The 24,037-nt window shown below is 28.9% G+C and overlaps 1 protein-coding gene across 2 annotated transcripts; it reads right to left on the bottom strand.

Moving 5' to 3' along the window:
* Positions 1 to 1,515: 1,515 nt before the first annotated feature.
* LOC107457080 (prostatic acid phosphatase-like) lies at positions 1,516 to 23,058 on the bottom strand. 2 transcript variants are annotated; one of them, XM_016075139.3, is made up of 10 exons: positions 22,818 to 23,058; positions 19,996 to 20,094; positions 17,393 to 17,473; positions 15,117 to 15,260; positions 11,452 to 11,550; positions 11,286 to 11,375; positions 9,481 to 9,601; positions 6,204 to 6,289; positions 3,249 to 3,575; positions 1,516 to 1,623 (listed from the first exon to the last, which is right to left on the bottom strand). In XM_016075139.3, exons 1-10 carry the CDS (start codon positions 22,998 to 23,000, stop codon positions 1,522 to 1,524), a joined length of 1,332 nt encoding a protein of 443 aa, XP_015930625.1. In that variant the 5' UTR covers positions 23,001 to 23,058; the 3' UTR covers positions 1,516 to 1,521. The 2 variants fall into 2 exon arrangements, with proteins under 2 accessions (XP_015930625.1, XP_071039346.1); XM_071183245.1 differs by lacking the exons at positions 15,117 to 15,260; positions 17,393 to 17,473.
* Positions 23,059 to 24,037: the final 979 nt, after the last annotated feature.

Below are 24,037 nucleotides of genomic sequence, written 5' to 3'. Positions count from 1 at the left end.
TGGAAATTGTTTTTATTGTTTCATTTACATTTATTATATAAAATCTGCTTTAAGCTTATTTATACCATAGGTGAAAAAGTTACAATCTGACTATTTAGGAAGTTATTCCAATTAAATTGTCACAAGAAGAAAAAAGAAGTTATTCATGACTCAATTTAGTCGATCAAATAAAAAATTTATTTTGATTTATTTAAACGTTTAGCTGTTTCTTTTTTTTTTTTTGTTTGATAAATTAAAATAAGCTTAATGCTTACTAAGGCTATAGAATTTAAGTATGTCTCGTTTAAAGTTCCCTTCCAACCCAATAATTGGGAGAAGTAATAAATCCAACATAATATATAATAAAAGTATATTTCATTGTGATTTTTTTGAGATAGATTATTTTTGTTGCTTGCTGTAAAGTAGTTGCCACGAAAATTGGTAGCAACTACTTTACAGCAAAGTGGTATAGTGAAGCAATAATAGATAACTCTCTAGGATCCAAATTTGGATAAAAATTATTAGGTAACTAGGTTAATCTCTAGGATAAAAATTGTTTTTGCAATTATTGTTTGATAAAATAAAATAAGTTCTGAACTTATTTAGACCATAGATGTCACGAAAATTGGTGGCAACTACTTTACAGCAAAGTGGCATAGTGAAACAATAATAGATAACTCTCTAGGATCCCAGATAACTCTCTAGGTTCCTCACTACACAAGCAACCAATAGTAGGAACTACTCTTGGTTCTTTGGTGTAGTCAAATAGGTGGTTTGGTGAAGTCAAACACCAAAAATTTTATTTTTCACTAGTTAGTGTAAAAAAAAAAGCATTTTTTTTAAAAAAAACTAATATTGCCTTCCAAATCATACTAAATATGTTTGAAATTTGCCACCTAATAAAACTTTCTGCATCTCAAATTTATTAATTTCCCTTTTAAAATATCGTTTAGTCTAAAAGTTTTTCTTTTACCAAAAAAAAAAAAAGAAAAAAAAAGAAAATCATGAAACTAGTTGCAGACAGTCTCTAGGTTATTTAGTCTGTGGTTTTGAATTTCTCAATGATTTATTATTCATGTTAGATAAATCAGATACTAGCTAGCGTTTTTTCCAAAAAATAATGTAACCACTAAATCTTAGTTTTTTCATATTTATTTTTGTGTCTGAAAGGCTTATTTATCTTTCAAATAAAAATTTAAGAAATTTTATTCAAGTAGCTGACTAAGAAAAAAATGAAAAGCTTAAGGACCCGATTTTGTCAAACTTTTCCCTATGTGTCTGAACCTTTCAATATTATTGAAGAATGTATACTTTTTAATCTTTAAATACTAACAGGAAATGCGTAATTTTTCTTTCTCAAGAGTCCCTAAAAGTTTGTATCAAGTAAAAGTTTTTTTTTCAATTTGTAGAGTTCTTCCGGAGTAAAACACTTTACTACGAATTAAATATTTTAAAAATGCGAAATTAAGAATTAAGAAAATACCACATTAATAACCAAGAGCACAGTTCTTTTTTAACAGTCAATGCAAAACAACATGTTTTTTACAATTTTATTATTGAATGAATATAGCTAATGACTATAAATAAATTCATGATTTCCAGCAGCAGATGAGAGGTTTTTAACATTTCTGATGAAGAGACAAACTGCAATAAATAAAATAAAATATTTGTACATATAATTAGAAAAACAGTTCACAGAATAAATAAAATAATGTTAGAAATTTTTTAAAAAATAAAACTTTTCTAAAAAAGTAAGGAATAAAATATTTCGCGAAACTTAAAAAATCGAGTTGATATAGCCTAAGTTAGTTTTTTAGATATTATGTTCATTTTATATAAAGTTTATCTTAAAATGTGTTCAAGAATTGCTTATAAAATTTCCAAAGGATGCAGATGAAAAGTCGGTGGTTTGCTTAATGTTATTATTGTTTTTAAAAATCAGCCTACTTTTTCAGTTGCTTCTATTTTTACCTATAAAGTTACGACATGCAAAACATAATTGAAAGTTATATTGAATGTAATCGGTTCCTTTACTACGTTAAGTATTCGGAATCTTTTCTACATTAACTTTGCTTTTTAGTACCCATCTTTTCTTTTATTTCAATTACCGTTGATTTAATATTATTTAATTTTCTAGAAATTCGATAGAAAAGCACAACTATAAATAAAAATAAAACGTGGTTTCAGACAACTTTACAAGGTGAAAAAAAATTTTGGTATAATTACCATACTGTGTGGTAATGAAATTTCTGGTTAAAAAAATCATATTTAGCGCATTTAAAACTAAAATATATACAGTATTTAAACCCTTTCTATTATATTTCATAATTGTTTCGTTCATATAGTAAAAGTTTACCGGAAATTCAGATTCTTAAAATTAAAGTTCTTATCACCTCACGTTTAGTAAATATACAAAATTCAAAATTAAATTTAACCGAATAAAGATTTTCATGCCACGCCCTAAGGTACCTTAATAAAATTAGCAAATTTTAACCCATAAACCAAATTTTATCCTGCATTATAGAACCATGTTTTATTGCTAATTTTATCGAAATAATTAGCAAAGCGCTTTTACAAAATACTGCGGCGCATTTTGGCGTTTTCATAGAGCCAGAAATACGGTAAGTTTTACCATATTCTAATAATCTTGACTATTTTTTTTCTCCGGGTGAAATAAGATTTTTGCATAATTCAAATCGTAAAATTACGGATTTGTTTTTCTCTCTTTCGTTTTTCTCTGTATTTAAATACAATATCGGTAGCGATATAATCCGCTTCACGTTGATAACTGAAATTGCAAAAAATAATTTAAAATTAAAAAACACGCAATAAATTCTTGCACAGAATCTTCTAAAGTTTAACTTATAACAATGGCTAATGCTAAATATCATTTTTCAAATATCTCTCTTGAATGAACTAATTGAAATTTTTAAGCGATTTTGAGAATCGGGGACTAAAATTGTTCCTCGTATTTAATTGTTGCTTATCCAAATTTCAGTAGCTTTGTGCAAATGGTTATAAGAGATTTGACATAGCATGTTGCGGTAAGGGCAAATGAAACTATTAAGTAAACACCAAATAAAAAATGATTAAAAATATTTTACTATAAGCTTCTCGAATTTTCAATAGTATGAAATATATTTCATTATTAAACGAGTTCATTAAATCAGGGTTTGGATGAAATGGTAATTATTATGTTCTATAAAAATTTTGTGTTAGTGACACAAAACACACTAGGAAACTATAATTATTCTGTCATTTATACGTACGGGGGGTAAATCACAAACAGTCTCAAGTGGACGTAAAGATATGTTCATTTTGTAATCACATTCCGCCAAGAAATCAACAGGCCTAAACTCTGCTGTTCTGTTCAAAAAGCTTTCAACAGAACAGAAGCTTCCTCCGCATTCTTCAAAATACAATGATACTGGTGGATCGATTCGAATTTCTGGGCTTGAAGAATTGAAGTGAAGAAATCGCAGTGAATATGCATCATCTTCTTTCCACAATTCGAGAACTAGAACAGACCCCATTGGTGTTTCAACGAAACTAAATTTATTCAAGGTGAATAACACCTGGGTTATTGTGCTCCCATGCTGTAAATAAGGAGAGGTTTTGTTAAGGAGGACAGTAAACATAAAGATCAAAGCTTTGCATACATGCATCAGAGTTTATAAAGAAATCCTCATTCGAAAAATCAATTGAAAAAACGGAAGGAGATAGAGGTGTACGCTTTGTTAAGTTCTGCTTAGGAAACAAACAGGCCTTTTCTCATAAAATTTTAAAATTAGTTAAAAATATGCCAATAGATGGCGCTGCTATTTTAAAAATAGCTGCTATTTGCAGAAAAAGTGTGATCCAGCCATAGAAAGAAATAAGCAATCACTTATAAAAATATTTCAGTTGTGTTTCAATATGTATTACAAAGCAAAATTTTAGAAATTTTTTTAAAATGGTATCATTTTTTTCTATTAACTAAGTTGTGGTCTGATATTTCCCATGCATCTGTACTGTTACTTAAGGATAATGTGAAATACGAATTTTCTTTTAAAAATGCTTGATCTAGATCAAATTAAATTAAAAAAAAGAATTCTGTGATCTGTAATTTTACTTTGTCAGTGTATTTATGAATAAAAAAATATTGAATGTTCTTGAATATTAAATGTTCTTGAAATACTGAATGTTATTGAATATTGGATGTTAGACACAGAAGGATTTTTATCATATCTTTTATTAGTCAACATGGATGGAGCTAAGATGAAATTCTAAGATGCTTATGCACTAAAATTTGAGGAGCATGTCTCACATAAGTTTATGTTTTCAGTTGCAAAATGTTACATTTGTCTCATCTTTGTTTTTAACCAGTTTAAAGAAAATGTTCATTTTGTCCACTAAAATACTCATTAGATATAATCTCGCTTTCTAATTTATTAAATGGTAGTTTAAATTTGAAAAGTAGAAAAGATTTTTTGCAACACTTGAATTATTTTTTTAAAAAGTTTGTAAAATACTCTTGATACTATATAAAATTTGTTGCTGAAAAACAGCTAATGAAAAGTCAGGAATATTCTAATTATTTTTGAAATCAAAAAACACAATCCTTCTCTTTAAATAATACTTTAAAAATAATAGCTAATTTAAATTAACTTTTCTTTGAAGGCGCGCCTTTTTTATTGCTTTTTTAATGAATATAATGTCAATCAGGGCTAATATGGAATAAAAGTCTATCATGTCATTATTATCAATGATTTAAATGCTTCATAAATAATAATAAATCAAAATAAAAAGTATTTTTAATATTTTAAATATAATATTTTTGATTTTATATTCTCAATTTAGTCATAGATTCGGAAACATACCTTAAAAAGCAGAACTACACATTACTATACATTTTGGAAGTTTTTTTTCAAGTATCTCACATTATGATGCCATATTAGGTATTATATATTTTCTAGCTTTTAAAATTTCGTTAATTTCATACATTTATTTTTTTATTCATTCTTAATCCTTTTATAATTAAATTGAACTAATAACTATTTTTTTTTACCTCATTTTATATTAAAAAACAAATATTAATCTTATTCCTTTCTTAACAAATTTAACGGATAAGTTTTTAATTAGATGCTCAACGATCTTCGACGATAAATTCAGTACAACTTATTAATTACCTAAATCAGATGTCCAAACCTATTTTAAGCTTCATTTTCCTTTAAGCTACTTTTTTTCACTAACCACAAAAATGTTTCGGTTACAGGGTTTTCTTAAATTCGAACGACATTTTTGGTGATTGAGCTACAGCCAGATTATTCAAAACTTAAAATTTATTACTTGGGGTTGGATTTAGTTTTGGCTACTTTGTCTATCGATAACTTGCCATATTTTGAATCTCTTAGTAACCGTTAGTAACAATATATCCGTATATCCGTTAGTACCAATTTATCAACTGGAAATTTTAACATTTTGGAGTTGGAGGGGGGTTTATGGATGCCCGATGTCCCCTTAGTCCGACCATTGAAAGTAATACAAAAATGTTATATAAAATGGATCTGTGTTTGTCTCGGTAAATAGATAATTAAATGTTTTCTTTTTTTTATTTTTATTTAATATGCTTTAATTTTTTTTTAGTGTGACCATATTTGCTTGTTAACTTTAAAAAATGCTGCCTAATAAAAGCAGACACGTTTTGTCTGATATATCTCTGATATATCCTCCTTCAACAGGTCCCGCAGTAGACTGATCGAATAGTGAAGACGTGGTTCCCTGTAGAGTACTGAAGTCGAGTAACACTGGCTACGGTCAGTAAGCGGGTGGATGACCACTTCGATCAGCCTGCATTAGGACCGAGGGTGCGCGTTATCGGTCCCGGTTAAACTGTTCTACTGCAAAGGTCGTCGAGCAAATTAAGCAGGGAAGCCATTCCCTCTGCAGAGGATCGAAATTGCGATGTCATGTCTACGGATCATCCTCAGGGGTGCTACCCAGACCGTCGCCAATAGCCCATTGTGCATCTCTAGTGCGATGTAAATAAAGTACTTACCCTCCTTCAACAGAACGACCATCTATCAATACCTTCCATGATACCAATTCTTTAACGATATACGTATTAGCTTTGATTAGTCCTCTATATAATGCTTTAGGCAAGGTACATTTTTAATTGATGTTTAAAATATATAATAATTTAAAGAAAACTTAAATACTTATTCAAGTTAAAATCTATTTCTTACTCCAGCATAGACAATAACACGTTTGTCCTCCATATCGTCTTTCATTTTTAATATCATGTTGCTAATCATGTGATTTAGCAAATTACCTATAAAAAATAGATTTAAATGGATAATCATACAGTCAAATAAATAGACACAATATCTAACATCATGATAAAATATAAATGAAAAGAAGAACGTTACAGCTGAACCGAATCAATAGGATTCACGTCTTTGAATATATGTAAAAAATGAAATAATAATAATGAAGTGTGATTGTAAAATAACTATGTGCACCAAAGTTATAACCCACTTTTTCCTTCATTTTTTTAAAATATTAAAAATAAAAATTTCTGAGGCAAATTTTTTTTTAGAAACTGAAGCAACGTAAACCTGGTGTAGCTCTGTCTTAATACGCAAGTATTATTTTCATAATTGCATGTAATTCGATGTTTTGAAATATATTTTTTTTGAAGATGTAAAAATCTTTTGATAACTTTGCTTAATAAAATGATAGTAGCTAATTTTAAGCCCAAAAAATACAAAATTATAACATATTCTTAAAAAGGAAAATTCTGTTAAAGATATCAGTTGAAAAATAACTAAAAATGCTATCCTTAATATAAAACCAATAAAACTTCAACCAACCAGAAAAGAGACTTACCAGAAAAGAAAAATTCTACTTTGTCATATTTTATAATTGTAATAAATACTCTGAGTTAGATTTTGAAAAAAATACATGTTTTTGTATCAATACATACCGATGTCTGCAAATTTAGTTCATGTCCTTTACGATTCTCAAACTAACATTTTTTCAACTACACAATAGGATTTTATGTATGGCAATGCTTTGTTTATCATTGAAAACTGTTTAGAATAGAGAAGTAAGCAGCTTTTTTATCTGATCTATGCTCAGTAGAGGAATTTTTTTAGTGATAAGTGTTTTCACTCTTTGTTACATCTGTCAACCACATTAGTTGTATAAAGAATGTTTAGATATTTTTTATTTATCTGGATAAGATAGCTATTTAGTTTATTATCTTAAATTACATTTATTATTATAATTAAATTATTAAACTAACTAACTAAAATTAAATTATTATAACTAAATTAAATTTATTAGCTTAAATTACATTGGATTTCAATATTTATTTTTGTTTTGGGATTGGATTTTTGTTCTTTAAAATGTCATATCCGTTACCTAATCTGGTAACAGAATTTACATTATTTACACATTTTGATTTAGTTTAAATTTTCAAACATGTGATCTAGCTAGGTGAAATATTTGATGCCCTGAGTAGCTAGAATGTTAATAAAATATGAATGTCAAGAATAAGGAAAGAAATGAATAAAAGTTAAATTTACTTAATATTTTATGTATTTTATTATAATATGTAAAATTTGTTTATAATTCTTGAACTATTTATTTGTCTTAAACTGCTTTCACATTTCATTTATTCTTTGTTTCGTTTGTATGGTAATCTAGAAAACAAACTATTTTGAAGACAATTAATTCTGTGTTAACTAATTCAATCACAATTATGTTTAAAAAAAAGTGTTTTCATATTATGTTGCCAATTTAAAAGGATTGCATTTAAGAATAAATTTTAAGGATTGCCACTCGTTATGAAAAGTGGTAAGGCAAAGCAAGCGATATTGCAGCCCTCTAGTTTTGCAGATGAAGTTCATTCAATATGTAATTCGCTTATTATAAAAAACCGGTTAATGTCACTAAAAGTTTCCTATCATGAGTTGGAGAGAACAAAGTGAGAATCAAGCTCACCGGCAAAGTTCATTCTAGCAATTCAGGGAAAGAAGGCAAAGAAAGTCGAATCGAAAGAGAGAAAAGCTAAAGTCAAAATAGAACCTTATTTGACGTTTTATCACCGTCTTTTTACTTTTCAACTGACATATTTTCTCCCAAATGAGCATTTTCTAACGGTTCTTGCTACATCTTCTTTTACAAGTTACTTGGATCACCCATTCAATCTTCAAAAGAAATGCTCTCCTATTCCGAGAAGTTTAACATTCCCCACCCATGAAAAAGTAAACTCCTCCACTAAACTTTCTGACCTCTCGCCAACTTGGCGTGGTAGAATAATACGCAAATTACATTTCTCAAACGATTTCATTTTTATTACTTAACTCCTCTTTATTAATAATTATCAGGTATAGTAGTAATTAATAATAATATTTATAATTAATAATATTTATCAATAATAAATCGATTGACTTGTTTAACAGTAACATACAAGTTGACCATCAAAGTCCATAACCATCCCCATAACTTTTAATTAGCTGTAGCTATAGATAAAAAATTATTGCCTGGATGTAGTAAATTGGTCATGTTAATACCAACATCTGATGGAAAACGACAGTGATAATGTTTTAACTAAGGAAATGATCCACGTATATAGGGAAATGCTGAACTACAAAGTTTTAGAACAACACCAATTTAGCATAAAAATTCGTCTTGTAAACATTAGTGGGGGAAAAATGAGCGCTTAGCGTCACTCATAGGAGCTCACTCTTCCCATAGCAAGAGCGCTTAACACCACTTCGAGTCGATGACCTCTTGTCTATAGGATGAGCGCTACACCCCACTTCCTCAATGAATGAGAGTTTAACAATGAATGAGAGTTTTGCAATAAAAAATGAATCTGAAAGTTATTTAAAATTACGAAGTAAGCGTCATTTTTTTTTCTTTCAAAAATGCCAAAATAAGAGCATATATGTATAGTTAACGTAATGAAGGAAAATTTTCGATTTTTTTTAAAAATCTTTTGCTATGAGGAAGTAACTTTGTAAGTGGGATGAAGCGCTCATCCCATAGCAATACAGTAAGTAAGGTAATCAACCCTAAAAGTGGGGTGTAACGCTCATTTTTCCTCTACAAACATTAATATTAAGAAATGTTCTACTTTACCCAATTGTTCATTTACCTTTTACCCATATCTTTCACTGTTTCTTAAATAGAAACGTAACTATACAGCTTTCTATTAGCTGGCATTTTTATCTAAAAATTGGTAAAGTTTAATTGGTAAAGTTTTCAATATAAATGAGGATGCAAAGTCATCTTTAATGCGAATGAATTATAAATAGTTATATCGTAATACTAGTTCTTATTAGGAGCTTTTAATTATTAAAGATAGCATATTTTTATGAGTATTTTACGCTGCATCGTTTTAAAATGATATTTCACACTTATTTTTTTAAAAATAATAATAAAAAAGTGTAGGCGTTCAAGATGACGGATATTTTTAAAAATTAAATTTTTTAAATAAATATATTGCATTACCTACTCGATATCTAAGCAGAATTTTTGTTGAATACAGGAAGTAGTAGTTGAGAAGAATTTGATATTTTAACTCATCTCGACATGGCTCTGACCATTTAGGCGATGATAAATTGAAATATTCCTGAAAAACTTTCTTTTATCACTAAGTAGACATCAAGTTGAAGACAAAAATCAGATATTACATTAAGTTGACAAGGACTGAAATTTTTAATAAGGAGATAAAGAAAGGATAATTCAAATCCTTTACGTACCTAGTGTGTTAAATTTCGCAAAAATAAATGAATTAATTTGAAAAATAAGGAAAATAAACTGTTTTTTTTAAGTAAAATTATCTAATATGACGAGGACAGTGAAGAAATAAAGTTTATAAAGCAGCATGAGATTTACAAGACACATTTTCCGTTGAAATACCATGAGCCTAACACATAAAATATTCTAACTTCCATCAATTGGTAGTAGAGTTAGAGATTATCTTAACGATAGCTGGACTCCATTAAAGCAGATTTTAAAACAAGCAGGGTATCGAACTGACAAGACCTGGCAACAACGAAAACAACTCGGATAAATGGCCCATACCGAGCTATCGGGCCAATGATGATGATGAAAATTACCTTAAACAGTAGTATAACATAGCTATACAGCTTTTTTCCCCTCCGTATACCCTCTTAAAGTTTTGAAAGTTCTCCAACGCCGTTTGAGCAATATTTATATTTAGAACGTGATAAATATACAGTTTATGACAATCGGCATGCGATATAATGACCCAATTAACTTAAACGAAAATTGAGGTCATAACGCGAAGTCATTATATCTTGAATGTGCATGCCCAAAAATACTATTAAACTATTGATAAAAATAACTTTTTTGAAACCTTTAGCTAAATTTAATGACTAATATGTTCAATGTGAGTCTTTTGTTTTGAAAGCGAAAAGTGTGCAGATGCTAATTTTCTCGGAGAAAAACAAATCGAATTTCACTTAATGATTTAATTCATTATTCAGTGATGATATTCATGAAATTTGAAATTTATTATTCAGTGTGGACGTTCTGAATTTATTCAGTGTGGACGTTATGAAATAGAAACGGTAATTATGTATCGGCGTTATAATAATCGGCGTTTTTTTTTCTTTCTTGCTGTTCATATAAAAATATCCGTGAGTAAAAGAAGTCAATAAAGCATTTACAATACCAATGATAACTAATACTTAACTGTAACTACTGTTTCAAAATAATGCTATAAAAATTACAAATTAATGAACCATGTTTCACAAAGCTTCTCTCACAAATTATATATATTATGTATACAGCATTAAAAATAATAACTAATAAACTATATACAGAGTGTCTCAGTTAAAAGTTTCAGAACTCCTAAGAGGGGTAGGGTGCATCCTGACGACTCGAAATCATATAGCAATGCGGGGTCGGAAATGCTTTCCTGAAGCGGTGATGTACACAGAAGCACCATAAAGAAAAGAGACCGAAAGTGCATATAAACCTTGAGCAGTCCTGTATAAAGCATTAACAAATCTTTTTATGTTGTTTCGTTGTCTAAATTTGCATTAGTTTGTTGCCATTTCTTTTACAAGATTATTAACAATATTAATGCGACGTGTTATATTGTAGAGAACAATACATGTCGCAGCATAAACAGTGGTTAAAGGTTGGATTTGCCTTGAGTATAAGAGCTCGAACAAACATTGCGAACTGTCGAACTTTACCAGCTTACAGTAAGGATTTAGATTTTTTATTGTGACCAAACATTTTAAGACTTCAGAATAATAAATTTGTTTGAAAAACCACCTTACCTGTGTATTCAATGTCCTTGCAATTTCAGATGCATGAAAAGGGTCTTGAACTACTACTCGTGTATGAAAAGCTAAAAACCTGTAAAGAAACTAAGAAACGAAATTTTCAATTTTCAGTTAAAAAATGTGGAAAGAAAATGTTCAGACAAAATAATGAAATATTAACTTTATGCCTCTGCAAAGTCTCGTTGTACAGTTTTGAATTGTGGAATACATCAAGCTCATCGTTTGCTCTTTTGCATTTACCATTTCTTCCAAAGATGTTCTAAAAATAAAAAACATAATTTAATCACTCTATTCCGAGGCTAATTGGAATATGCAGATATTTTATGAACTGCCGGTTTAGTTTGCTAAATTGAAAAAATATTTTAGTAGGGAAAGGTGAGGTAAGATCAGGCAGCTAAGATTCGAATGCCTGCTTGAATTGCTCGACTTAGCTGTCAGATTTAATCAAGCTGTTCATTGCTCAGTTCAGAACAACATATAACTTCTGAAATGTCATAGATGTTCTATTTCAGTAAAAAAGTAGACGACAATTCTGTTTTACATCGAAATTTAAGAAAATTATGCATGTAATAATTTACATGTTATATAGTCAAGGGGAGAAGGAAGATTTGTTTCCCCGGGGCTGTTGAGAGCCACATCAAAATTTCTTACAAAATTTTTTAATTCATTCATTAGTTTTTTTAATATAAAAAATAAGAAAATTGCAGAAAATTTCTATTAATATAAAAACTAAAATTTTGTATCGAGGAACTTTGAAAATTTAACGAAATGTGGAAATAACGTTTCATGTGCTTTGAGAAAAGGGCCAGCAAAAAATTTTGTCCTCGAGCCCGTAAAACAATTGTTCAGCCTTGGATGTAGTAATTTTCTTCGCCTAGTGCACTGCAAGTTTTATGTACTCAACATAGACTCACATCAAGAGCATGGGTGTGAAACCGGTTTGAATACCTGGTTTTACCTCAACAATAGAAGTTATCGAAATATAACAGAACAGTGCTGTTATTGGACTAAATCATTATTGTCTGACAATGTATGAATCTTTAGTAAACGTCAAATAAGCTGGATAAAAAACAGTTTTTGTTACTGGAATGATCAGTAAATTAGGTTAGTTTAAAAACAAAAGAACATTAGAGAGTTGACAGAGTAAAACGAGCGTATCTACGCAGACGCCGTCAATGAATCAACCACTACACATCAATGTGATAGGTCCTTATCTTCTTGACTAGTAAAGTGTAGAGTGCCTTCAGTAAAGTGTAGTTCAGTGTTTGCTTCCTACGAAACAGAATTAATTTCACCGCAATCGAGGTTCCCGATTTCACATCCACTACACGGTAACATCACCAAAAATAGTGGCAACCACTTTTCACTAAAGTGGCATCTTAGTGTGTTTTACTACACTACGTATCAATGATATTTCCTGAAGGGATGGATGTTCCTTAACGCTACTTAGTTTAAAGGAGCTGCCTCCATATTTTGTAATAATCGAATAACACTAAAATTTATAATTAGAATGAGATATAATGCACATAAGAGTCACAAAGTTATGTTTAGCAATGTTATATGTTATGCAAAGTTATGTATACAACATAAAGTAAAAATCATTAATTTAGGATGCATGCATACATTAAATCTTAAAATGAAACAAGTTTATTTATCAAACATACACAGAGCACAGAAAAAATACTACGATGAATTCTAACTATGCTTAGTAAAGTGAAGGCCAAAAAAATCAAATCATTTAATTTCAAAAAAGGCGAAAAGTTGCCTTATGTAAAAAGAAGAAAATTGATGGAAATTTTTTTAAAGTGAATGATATCTTCCAGTTATGCATAGCACTCAAAATTTATAAAAACTGACAAAATTGTACTTTTTTTTAAAAATTTGTTTCTACTTCTTAAAGTTGTATGGTCGGCATGGTATTGTCCGGTATTGTATATGCTTTCCTATGCTTAATTTAGGGATTGAAATAACAATACAAAATAAAATAATAATATCGTTATTATTTCAATTCACAATATGTTTAAAAACCATGAATCAACCCGATTTTTCTTTAAGTTTTTGCCATTTGAACTAGTTTCAAATGTCATAATTCTTGCAAGCTTTTCTTGCCAGCTGCTACAAAATAAAAATATATTTTATTAAACAGGTTTCTGAATGAACAACCACAAAACTCTCTTAGAGATTTTTCGTCTGAGCAAGCTACCGAAACATGAATGTTTTCCTCTTTTCTTCCATGCAATTTTCAAAAGTTGTAAATAGATTAAAGTTGTAAGTAGAATCAAATTGCACAGGTGCAAATTTTTCAAAAAAAAGGGTTATGACGAAATGATAATATATTCTATATGAAATTATTAGTGTACCCATAGAGCCAGAAACACGGTAAATTTTGACCATACTTTTTTTTTCCTGAGTGGTAATACAGCAGCGATAGCAGGACCACAATTCAAGTTGATAAATTATGTTAAAATGAGTTTGACACAAAATACACATGTTTGCTTACAATTGCTTTAATACAGATGCAATAGAAAAGAAACAACTTGAAAGGTCGAAAGAATGCGGCACATATTCCGTAGATTTAATCAGCTAGTTCGTATGAGAGAATTTAAAGGAAATTTGTCCAGATAAAGGGATGTGTAAAGAATAAAACAACGCTCAGTAGTACGATTTTTAGTAACAGAAGTTTAACGTCTCACGGTTATGTATCGTTGATAGGTTGTTACAATATACTGAGAAAAAAAGTATGTTTGAAACTATCAAAATATAGTAAAAATTACTTTATTTCTGGCACTGAAGGAAGCATTAAAATCTCAGTAATTTTACTGAAGAGCTTTAATACTAATTTTGGTAAAGTTAACGATAAAATATTTTTTTCTTTAATCACATAAAAGTCATTTTATCATATTTTTGATAGTAATGAAATTAAAATTTGGTAATTTTTTCCTTATACCTTAGAGCATGGTATAAAAACCAATTACTCGGTTAAATTTACTTTTTAGTTATCTAATTATTACTAATGTATAGTAATATGTCGTGGTGGTGCCACCTGTTGGATAGGTTACGAAATTCACTGAATTCGAATTACGTTGAATGATGCTAATTTCTTTTCTTCTTCTTTTTTTTAATTTTTTACTAGAAATGTAATTACCAAACAGTACGGTTATTTTACCAGAATTGTTTTCTTTATAAAGGCATCCTTCGACGCCCTATACGTCTAATGTTGCATATGGCATAAACTATAAACAAATATTTCCATCATGAACCGGCATGAATCAATTTCATCATGAACCATTTCCAACATGAACAGAGTACATCAATTGCGGGCCTGCCTCTGTCAACACTCAGGAGAAGTAAATACAACCATAGATGCTTTTGATGAAATTATTAATGGATGAACAAGGAATTACAACTCGAAACTTCTGTGACACAGATATTCCGTGTAAATTTGTCTAAGTAAAATAAAAAAGGGGCAATCACCTTCAGCCACTAAATCGTATCACTTCAAACTTTTTTTGGATGCATTCTTTTGAAAACAACCTTACTTTCACTTTAAATGCTCTTTTATGATCGCGATAATCAGTAACACACAGTACTTCTCTTTCATTCATTTATAACCTCAAATGATAGCGCTGCTATCGTTAGTGTATATCTAACGCTATCACACTTGCTCACTTTCATTTTGGCAACACTTATACTTTATTAGATCAAATCAAGTTTTCTACTGGTGTAAAGCACCACTGTGAAAGGTTTTTAGAAATTTCACGCCAATTATATATCCTATCTTATTCAGGGCAAATTTTGAAAATTATAATTTAATGAAAATCTTACCTCATAGCCTGCAGTATTTGGGATGATAGGCTGCCATTGAATATCATCAGAGAATTGATTCTCTTTTTTTGGGGCATACAAACCTGCCATGAATGCATACGCTCCATACAAAGCTCTTGCAGCTTCCGTAGCTAGCACATTTACCTTTCGAAAAAACGAAATTTCAAATTTGAGCCTAAATGAGGCAGGTTGCTAATTTTGTTAACCATTTTTATAAAACTTCCGAATAAGTATTTTGAATCATAACTTACCAATTATAACTTACTTTAGCATTAAAGTTAGATTAGAATTTACTATGTGAAGGATGAGTTAAGTTTAAAAAATAAGTCAAATATTTAATCTTTAAATCAAAGTCTGAGGAACAAACTTTCAACATATTATTTAGTTCTTTTTATTCCTCTTTCTTAACTTATATTGTTTAGATAACATCTAAATATTTTACTTTCTTCAAAAATATCACCAATGCTAATGATACCATTTTTAAACAATTGAAAAAGACGTCAGCATTAAAACGTTTTATAAAAATCATTCTAGTCGAAAATTTAAAAGGCATAAATTGAGGTCCATACAAATCATATTTAACTTTGTAAGCTGCAAGTAACATCCTTACAATCAATTTTCTAGCGTAAGCATAACATTTTGTATTATAATAACATTGTACTAATGACGTGACAAGTCAATATATTGGTGACCAGTGGCCACTCACACAGCAAAATCAAATTATCTGAGATTTTTAGAGTTAACTTAACAGATTTTTGTGAATTGTTCCCATTTAGATTAACATAAATTTTCCTGTAATTTTAATAATTGGAAACGTAAATATGTGTTAAAAATTTATATCTGAATACCGTAGGAAAAAATTATACCGACATTGCCACTTTTTCAAACCTTAGACGTAAAATAACTTGGGCTCTCATTGGACCAATATTCACTAATCTTGGCTCCAAAAAGGGCCCAAAGGGCCGTTATTTCCGATATGGGTCCTATACGGAATTGTCCGATTCACCCGATATTTTACAGCAATTTTTTAACCAATATTGGCCCTATATAGAGTTCTCAGATTAATCCAAAAATTTTACATTCATAATTCAGCCAATATAGACCCTATATTAGCTGTATATAGGTCGGTATTGGCCCTATATAGGACCCATGTTATAAAATCTAGATATCCCAATATTGGTCCGTCGGTGCATGTTCAGTAAGGACCCACATTGAGTCAATTTTAAGCCAAACTGGGACCAAGGCAAAATTGTTGAGAGGGAACTAATGTTAATTATTGTTCCAAGCATAAAAGTTTCATAAAATTCAGCAAAATATCTCACGATTACAATTTGAGTCTTTCATAGTTTTATAACAGGCTTTGGATAGATTGAAATTTGTTTTCAATAATGATTACTGTCCTAATATTTTAAGATGTTAAGCGAGCTGAAATTGTTTTCTAGAACTTTTTAAAGATGAAGTATTTATTTAAATAGCACTGTTGACAAGAAAAATAAATTGTAGTAGTTCTTAATTCATGTCGCACTACAGCTGCACAATGGGCTGTTGGCGACTGTCTGGGAAACATTCCTAAAGATGATCTGAAAACATGCCATCATAATTTTGATCCTCTGTTGAGAGGATGACTTTCTGCGTTCGAAGTTGATGTCTTTGTTGTAGAACAGTTCAACGAAGACCAATACCACACTCCCTTGGTCCCTTCGCAGACTGGTCAAAGTGATCTCCAACCCGCTCACTGACGACCAGTTGTACTTGACGTCTGTGATCAACTAGGAGCCGCATTTTGATGATCATATGATCACAAGAAAAATAAACAAATGCATATCTGGACAAATTTTAAAAGATAAAATTGGTGACATGTGCCCAATAATAGACTGAAACATTCTGTTTTGAAATAATATAATACTCATTGAAATTAATCTGACCAACAATACTGTTAGTTGCTGACATTCTCGAAATTATCTAAAGTAGAAAGTCTATTTCCCTGAAAATTCCATGTTTTCCCTATATTGAGTGGCCACCCTGTATTATAATAATACTAATTATTCGTCAGGATTCGTACTTTAATTAATTGGTTTCATGCTTATTACTTTAATTACTTTAAACTTTACTTAAGTACTTTAATTATTTTTACTTATTATTATTTTTTTCAGAATACTTTATGAACTCAAGGAAATGCATTCATTTATATGTCAACAAAAATTTAATGTAGTTATTATTATTTTCGAACATATGATAAAAATTGTTCGCATAACGAAAAAGGAAATTCAACTTACTTCCTTTGGATTAGTCGTTATAAAATTCTTATAAATATTTTGCAAGTGTTTTCCCATAACATAGTTTTGAAGCCTTCCTAACTGAAAATAAAACTGAAATTTCAAAAATGAAAACATAAATGAAATTAAAATATAAATATTCAAAATTACTAGGAAATTCTAGCAAGTAACGTTTTGCACTATTGCACTAAGAAAAAAGTATGGTCAAAACTACCTGACTGTGGTAAATTTTACCGTGTTTTTGGCTCAATGGGAACACCGAAAGCTCAATTTTTTTACGAAACACTTTGGCAATGATTTTAATTACAATATTAACTCTAAAATATGGTTTTATTATGTGTGTTTAAATTTGGCAATTGTGGTAAAATAAGATATTCTTATTATGATACGTTAGAGTATGGCATAAAAATCATTTATTCAGTTAAATTCACAGCCTTGTAATGTTTGCTAAATGTGTAGTAGTAAGATTTATATTTTTGAAAACCAGAATTTCCGGTAAACCGTTACCATAAGAACGGAAAAATTGCCAACTGAATATCTTAAATACCGAATATTTCGGTTTTATTAATCAGAATTATGATTTTTATATATCAGATATGATTTTTTACCCGATATATTTGGTGTTGAAGTAAGATATTTGGATTATAAGTAATATATTTGGCAGATTAAAAACAATCTTATTGTAAACAAAATTTAAACATCAATTTAAAATTCAGTGTATGGATGAACTTGAAACGGTATCCGTGAAAAATGACTACATTTGATTATAACTGGAATCTGTGAAATCAGATCTGTTTCAATACAATAAAAAAGTTGGAACCTTTTATTTAAATGTTATGAAATGTTAATGTTATTTTCTGTTACTCGTTAAGAAACAAAGATGAATAAAAAGCAAACATAGGAGATAGTGAGCGATGATAGCAGAAGGCAGAATTTATAGTTTATAAATACCCTAACGTATGTGCTAGTAATCTAGCTCCATTATCAAAGAAAACTCAACTAACCAACTCCATGGAGTCTTTGTTAATCTTAGTCTGTTTTTGATATTTAAAAATATATATCTGTTAAAATATGTAGTAAGAATATTTATTCCTTCATTGATTAAAATAATTAATAAAAATTGTTCCAAGTAGCGATTAAAAATCAAATTATTAATTTATTTCTCCAATATAAAAACCTTGTTTTACTTTTAGCCACTTGACAAAATTTTTGTTGCCATTCATTAGGGAACTAATTATTGTAATAGAGTACATAAAAATAAGAATGTGTTGTACTAAAGTGTGTTAATTAGTATATATTAAGGGCATACATCACGAAAAAACACCCTGCATGCAGACAAAATAAATTTTATTTTCATTTCCAGCTCTTTTTCCTCACTTATATTCATTATATATATATTGTTATTGTTGTTGTTAATTTACGTCGCACTAGAGCTGCACAATGGGCTATTGGCGACGGTCTGGGAAACATCCCGGAGGATGATCCGANCTATTCGCGTCGATTAGTTATTAGTTTTTTTTTTTTGCTGGATTGAATCATTAAACATATTAAAAAATCATTCATTAATTATAGGTGATTATTGGTATAATATTAATCCTTTGCTTATTGCAATGAATAAATTTCCAACAAGAAAAATACACAAAAGCCGTTGTAATACGAATTATATCATGGAATGTTTTTGAATATCATAAGATGTATCATCGGAATGTATCTTTTTGAATATCATGAAAAAAATATCGTGGAATGTTTTTGAATTCAAGTACTTGGTAACAGAAAGATTGGAATATATATATATATATATTAGAGTATTGAGGAATATCAATACAATTTTAGATGAATATGCTTAAGAACAAAACTTTCTACTTAAAATTGGACTGCTATACCTTTCACTTTAGAATTTCCTTTTTAAAAAGATAGTTTTAAGGTACGAACTTAAAATGATTTTAAAAAATCTCTAAAGGCATCTCTTAATCTTTTGGGATCACTTAATTATTTTTTATGGCAGGTTTCCTTTATTTATTAATGCAAATAAAACAGAAAACTGTTTTGTTCTTGTTCTTTGTTGAACTGTTACGTAGCACAAGGTATACCTAGCCTCTTTCGGTTAAAAAAAAATGCAAGACTGATACTTTCACGAGAGCTCATTTTTTATTTAAAATTTTATTGGTACTCTTCAAACAAATCATCAATTTTGGTTAGATAATTTCATGTTTTACAGTTTTAGACTAAAATTATGAAGAAAAAAATTACTTTTGCTGATAACATTCATTTAAGGATTCATTTTAATAACATTCCCACATAATATTTTTATGTTAGTTTTTTTTATAATTATTTATCAGAAAGTACAAACTAACACTGTCACATGAGATCAAATACCGTTTTAAATTTCATTAGTGGTTCTTAAGCAAAACGTTGATAACGGTTTTAAAAGAAAATTTAAATTATTAGAGCAAAATGATATAAGATGGCTTTCATACTGACGTTCATACCAATCATATGAAGAGGAGAAATGATTTATATACCATTTTTTAAAAAAAATAAATAAATAAAGTAAAACAAGTTTCATGGAGTTAAGATCCCCAGGAAAATGCTACAAATCTTACCTGGGTTAAACTTTGATATCCTTCTTTCCAAAAACCATGGGCGTTATAAATATTTGTAGGCCATGAAGTATAAGGTGCTCGATGACCATGCCTAACAATCTGCAATGAACGCATATGATTACCGGGCTGTTAATTCTACTTAGGAGTAGAATCTTTTACGATTTATTCTTATGCTTACACATAGCAAACTATTTTGCAATTAAGATTGTATACAAAATTAACATTTTTATGAGAAAAAAAGTAAGGTAAAAACTATCAAAATATGGTAAAATTTATCGTGCTTCTCTCTCCATGGGTACACCAGAATGCTCGGTAATTTTTCCCATACTGTAGTGATTTTAATAAAATATGATTTTATAATACATGATGAAATTTGGTAAATATAACAAAATTTGCCAGTTTTATCATGATAGAGCACGATATAAAAACCATTTATTCGGTTAAATTTACTTATCAGTTTTATATTTTTTTGTAAATATGTGATCATAAGAACTATAATTATGAAAATTTGAGTTTTTGGTAAACCATAACCATATGAAGGGAAAAATCACAAAATGAATGGTTTAAATACTGTATATTTTAGTTTTATTAACCTGAATTGTAGTTTTTTTTACTAAAAATGCTCATACCATAATACAGTACTGTAATTTTCCCGGTATTTTTTTCTCCGTATATAATGCGATATATTTAGATTCGCTTTTTTGATACTAAAATCGTTTAAAATTATGTATTTATGTTAGTCTTAAATCAATAATCTAATTTAGATATCAAGTAATGAATTTAATTATCTTTATTGATCCATAATAAATTTCCTTAAACTTTGCCATTACTATTCTTGAAGTATGTATATGGGCAAATCTCTAGAACCTTTAACCTATGGTGTCTTCAAACTTTTCTTATAAATATATAACATAATAAGGGAAAATTAATTCTAATAAAATTACAGAAGTAACTATGCATTACTAACTTTAAGATACGTACAGTTTTGATCGCGAGTAACTTGATTTTGGCCTTTATTTCTTACTTCAATCCTACGTTTGACGACTTTTCATGAGTGTCGCTTAGAGAGTTTAACATACTTTTTATTTTTTTTTCATTATGTATTCTGTTTAAAAAAAACTGAAAATCACTAAAAACATAATTAAGTGTATCAGCTGTACTATAATATTTTCTTGAATGATATTTTTCGTAAATATTGACGTTTGCAAACACTTAAAGTTTGTCGCGAAATTTTGGCACGTCAAACCGTAACCATCGAAAATTGAAAAAAAAGGTATACAATCCAATTCTGCGAGTTTTATGTTAGTGATATTCCAAAAGCTTATTTAAAGTAGAACAAACTTGTATCATTATTATAGATGAATATTTTTATTTGCAGTAATTATAAATTAATCGAATTTATCCCAAACTGTCATTCGGTGAGGTAGCAGTAACGATGTCAAGACCGTAACCTGACGCAGATCTAAAAAGTAAATGTTAAAATCAGTCAAAATTTTGATCACACGTTTGTCATTGCCCAATTTATTTTCTTTGTTGTGTGTATCGCATTGCGTTGCATCTGAGTAAAGTTTTCGATCTATTCCCTAGGTTGTCCAGACCGTAACCCTGTCAAACTTTAACCACAGGATTAATTAATTGAATTTAACATATCAGAACTTAGTTTTTTCCCTATGTTTTATTAATTGAAAATATTTTTTGACTAAAAATAATTAAAGTTGGCCTTTTTATACATTTTATAAAAATTTAACTTAATATTAAAATTCTTCAATTCATTTATGATACTAATAATTTTTGATGAAAAATAAGGGGTAAATAAGGAAAATTCAAAAATTTTAATATTTTGTTTATACTTATAAGGGCATCGAAATTTTCGATGTTCACGATTATTTTCTAATATTTCATACATTTTCAAACAATCCTGGAGGTTTAAAATAGTGTGCCTATATATTTTTTTTTATCGAAAAGTTAAAGGCTCTAGAGATTTGCTCATATACTTGTCTTTTTTTTCTACTCCTTAAAAATTTTAAGATATAATTATTTTTTTTTCCAGTATAACTGTCTATAATTTCTAATTTGTCTCAGATGTCTTCATTATTCAGTAATAATTGTATAGTATACTTGTTTTTATTATTCTCTTGAACCTCAATCATTCTATGACATTCTTATTTTCGATATTACCTAGTACCTCTATCGTTCCATGGTATTTCTATGATATTCTCGTTTATATTATTACCTATTACCTCTATCTTTCCATGATATTTGTATGACATTCTTATTTTTATTATTCCGGAAAAACAATTCAGCATACTTGACCCATAATAATTTTTCAATATGCTTAATTTATCTCATAATAATTTTCTGATATTTGTCTTTAATGTTCCACGAGGGTGTCGAAAAAAGTTAATTTAACCAAAAAAAGATAATTTTATTAAAGGTAAAGGTTAATTTAGAATTATGTTATCCTATTCGCGTCGATTAGTTATTAGTTTTTTTTTTTTGCTGGATTGAATCATTAAACATATTAAAAAATCATTCATTAATTATAGGTGATTATTGGTATAATATTAATCCTTTGCTTATTGCAATGAATAAATTTCCAACAAGAAAAATACACAAAAGCCGTTGTAATACGAATTATATCATGGAATGTTTTTGAATATCATAAGATGTATCATCGGAATGTATCTTTTTGAATATCATGAAAAAAATATCGTGGAATGTTTTTGAATTCAAGTACTTGGTAACAGAAAGATTGGAATAAACATTTTACAAACTTATTAAATTAATTATTGCATAAATTGGAACTGAAGATCAGAACTTACCATCTGTAAAAGAACAAGCTCTCTTTTTTTCTCGTTCGTAAACAACATGAATGACTCCAAATTAAATGGCTTAAATAAATATGGCGCATCTGCAAAGATACTATCGAGGACATTTCTTATACTAATAAGAAAAATTAAAAGCATAAAAAGGAAGAACAATTTTCTCTTTATCCGTCTCATCATCAATTCGAAGATTACACACGTTATATATTTCGCCTTAGTTCGTTATGTTTGTTCAGACGCATGCAGTCATTACTTTTGGGATAACTCAAAAAAAAAAACTTAATGCTTCAGGAATAAATAGGTTTATATTCTTTAATCCAAGTTTTGATAAACACTTCTGTATACGGTTTCGATGAAAATCTGTATATATATATATAATGTATGTATAATAATTCTGTATATATAATATTTAGAGTCTTTAAAATTTCAAGAAATCTTCAGAATCAATATATATATATNATGTGTATATATATATATTGTATATATATATTTCTCTTACGTGGTACATTAAACTCAGGTATTTCTCTATCGATTGGCAGATATTGTTCATTTTGTTAGGTTGTCTTAAGATAAAATTGCACTTTTTATTCATTAAAGTATTTTATAACTTATGAGCTACTTTTTCTAGTGAATTGGCCATTGTTTCATTCGAGGAAGCGCAAAGAAATATATAGGAAACACTGCTCCTCTCAGTAATTTCAAAGTTCACCTGGAGGGATATGGGGCAAGCTATTGAATTCCATATTTGGTCTGAACCACAACTTCTAAGAAATTAACCTAATCATTTCCGTTTTAAGGTATTTTTATAACACGAAGCATTACGTATAATATCTATTTTCTAAAATGCACATTTTAGTCTCTGTTTGAAATGAAAAAATAAATGTAACGTTAAAAAAATTATTAATTTCACTAATACTTACTGAGGGTAAATCAGCAATAGGGTCCAGTTTTCCCAAGGGTATATGCACTTTATAATCACATTCGTCTTCCCAGTTAGTTGGTACAAATTATTTTGTTCTATTGATTAAGTTTTCTAAAGGACAGAATTCTCCTCCGCAATCTTCAAAATACAGAGCAACGGGTGGATTGATGTGCTTCTCTGGATTGGAAGAATTAAACAATAGCCACCGAACAGAATATTTGTTTTTCCTTTCTTTCCATAGTTCAGCAATAAACGTGGCAGTCATTGGTGTTTCCAAATTAAGAAAAAGTTTTGA

Source organism: Parasteatoda tepidariorum, chromosome 7 (assembly GCF_043381705.1).
Source record: "Parasteatoda tepidariorum isolate YZ-2023 chromosome 7, CAS_Ptep_4.0, whole genome shotgun sequence".
Classification (NCBI taxonomy): domain Eukaryota; kingdom Metazoa; phylum Arthropoda; class Arachnida; order Araneae; family Theridiidae; genus Parasteatoda; species Parasteatoda tepidariorum.
This window is presented reverse-complemented; position numbering and strand designations above follow the sequence as displayed.